The 2500-nt window shown below is 41.4% G+C and overlaps 1 protein-coding gene across 1 annotated transcript in view; it reads right to left on the bottom strand.

Annotated features, from left to right (window-relative positions):
- LOC138361673 (uncharacterized) overlaps positions 1-2494 on the bottom strand; it is a 78151-nt gene extending 75657 nt beyond the window's left edge. Inside the window, exon 1 of the mRNA XM_069320883.1 lies at positions 2012-2494. Coding sequence (XP_069176984.1) covers positions 2012-2455 — 444 coding nt within the window. The 5' untranslated portion in view covers positions 2456-2494. The remainder of the gene's footprint in view (positions 1-2011) is intronic.
- Between the last annotated feature and the right edge of the window lie 6 nt (positions 2495-2500).

Below are 2500 nucleotides of genomic sequence, written 5' to 3'. Positions count from 1 at the left end.
ACTACTTGTGACCTGGCCTAAGACTAGACAAGAAAAATTTAAGAAAACATAAATTATTAAATTTGGCACATCTATTTATGGCAATTTGTTCTCAACTAGACATGTTGCAGCTAAATGCTCTAGTGAATTTGCATGTGTGCGGAGGTAAGAAAATTTCCTTTGAGTTCTAGATGCTAAAAGTTGTTTAATGCTGCAAATCGCGAAATAAATCTTTTATTTATTGCTCGCTACTAGTGTAGGACGTCTGCATCATTGCTTTATCTTAGGGTAAGACAAAATTGGAGCCTGAAACGCGCATTTAGTAAAAATCAAACTGTGGTGTGCTCGACCCAACGACTCCAGGGAGGTTGTGTTTCATCTTATATTAACCACGTACCTCCTTTCATGAATGGGTTATATAATATGATATATGACTCTTGATCGTATAAATTTCTTTCTCATAAGACGTTTTAATCTTTCTTGGGTTGTATCTCAGAATTCTCTCTGTCTCATATATATATATATATATATATATATATATATATATATATATATATATATATATATAACTGAAAACTCACACCCCAGAAGTGACTCGAGTCACTTCTGGGGTGTGAGTTTTCAGTTGTATATAGTCCTGGGGACCATTCAGGCTTGTTTGCATATATATATATATATATATACATATACATGAACATGAGCTCAAAAATAATGTCGTAACATTATCAGATCGATGGCATGATCATTTTATATTGCATTTCACTGCATTATTAATTGTTATGTTCCAATAAATAACACATTGGGTTCTTCACCAACTGATAATTCATATCGTTAGCTTTCATCGCTATTTTTTTCTAGTAGAACGATGTAACTTTATTTACTCCTACTTGTGCTTTTATTATTAATTTTTAAATTATTATTACTATCATTTGTATTATTTTTTATTTTTGTGAAGATTTAAATTTTCACCTGTATTTTAAATTATCACAAAATTTAGTGAGATCGTCCAAAAGATTTTGTACTTGTAACAGCCGAACTAGGTCGAAGGTGCAAAAAAATTATCCTGTTATAAAAAATAATGTTCACTTTTTGTACTGATAATTTTGTAACGAGAACGAAACGATAAAGAAGTCGAAAATCAAACCAACACATTCCTATATGTAGTATAGCACATATATGTACTATTTTAAGCCTAGGATTGCTTGAATAGATTAGGTTAGGTGCTTTCCATTGTTTTTCCATTGTCTGGTTGTGCCATTTGGGGTAATTCAAAAATACAACAAAATTATCTATATGGGGAGATGAGTCACAATAACGTGGCTAAAGTATATTGACCAGACCACACACTAGAAGGTGAAGGGACGACGACGTTTCGGTCCGTCCTGGACCATTCTCAAGTCGATTGAGAATGGTCCAGGACGGACCAAAATGTCGTCGTCCCTTCACCTTATAGTGTGTGGTCTGGTCAACATTATCTATATGGGGTCCAATAATCCATTTTTATACTTTTGACCAAATAATTGCTATAAGTACACTATCATTTTAGGAGGATGGGCTGATATAGAAAATTATCATTTTCCAATACAGATGAAGATCAAAATATTGAATTTAATATATATTCTATAAACTACACTGTGTAAACAGGTGGGGCTTGTGACAAGTCAACACTACTCTCTATAGATGAAATCCATGAGTGTATTTCCATACTAATACCCTCACGGTGTAATCTCATGGGTGAATCCCCATACATATACACACCCCCAAGGGTGTAATCTCACGGGTTACCCTACAAAGTTGTTCTTCCTCTCCTTTGATTGTCTCTGTGATCCGGTGCTAGGGGGGGCCCTGAGAACGGTGCTAGGGCTACGCTGAGACAGGTGCTAGGGGGGGCCCCTTGAGAACGGTGCTATGGGCTACGCTGAGACAGGTATTAGGGGCCCCTGAGAACGGTGCTAGGGGCTACGCTGAGAAAGGTACTAGGGCCCCCCCTGAGAATACTAAGGTGCCTAAGGGCATGTGTAGAATGTCTTACCTTTCGCAGTCTTCGTCTCTCTCGCATAGTGGCTGCTTTCCGCCTGTCCACAGTGACGCTCTTTCTCTTGCAGGCTTTGCACGCCCACAGCAAGCACGTGCGGGGGTGGGCGTGCCCCGTGACGTGCGTGGAGGGCGCCAGGACGTGCGGGACGTGGGGATCGTCGTCGTCGTCGAGGTAGTCATCTTCTGATTTGATGTCGTAGTTACTATCGCTGTGATGGCCGTGAGAGTGTTGCTGGGAGCTGGTTAGGAAAGGTTCCGCCAGGTCTGCCGATGACGGGCGGGCGTCGTGCGCGGGAGAGTAGTGGATGTGGGCGTGCCTGTGGGCGTGGCTGTGGGCATGGCTGGGGTAGCTCGGAGACACGGAATGTGGGCGTGCTTCAGGAGAGAGGCTGCCTGAGTAACGCGGCTCGTAGCGGCAGGAGCTTAGCTCGGGCATCATAGTGGGAGATGGATCTCAGGCTGCCACAGCCTCCCAACCCCCTTT

Source organism: Procambarus clarkii, unplaced genomic scaffold (genome assembly GCF_040958095.1).
Source record: "Procambarus clarkii isolate CNS0578487 unplaced genomic scaffold, FALCON_Pclarkii_2.0 HiC_scaffold_597, whole genome shotgun sequence".
Taxonomy (NCBI): Eukaryota; Metazoa; Arthropoda; class Malacostraca; order Decapoda; family Cambaridae; genus Procambarus; species Procambarus clarkii.
Note: the sequence above shows the minus strand (reverse complement) of the source record. Positions and strands in the feature narration are given on the sequence as shown.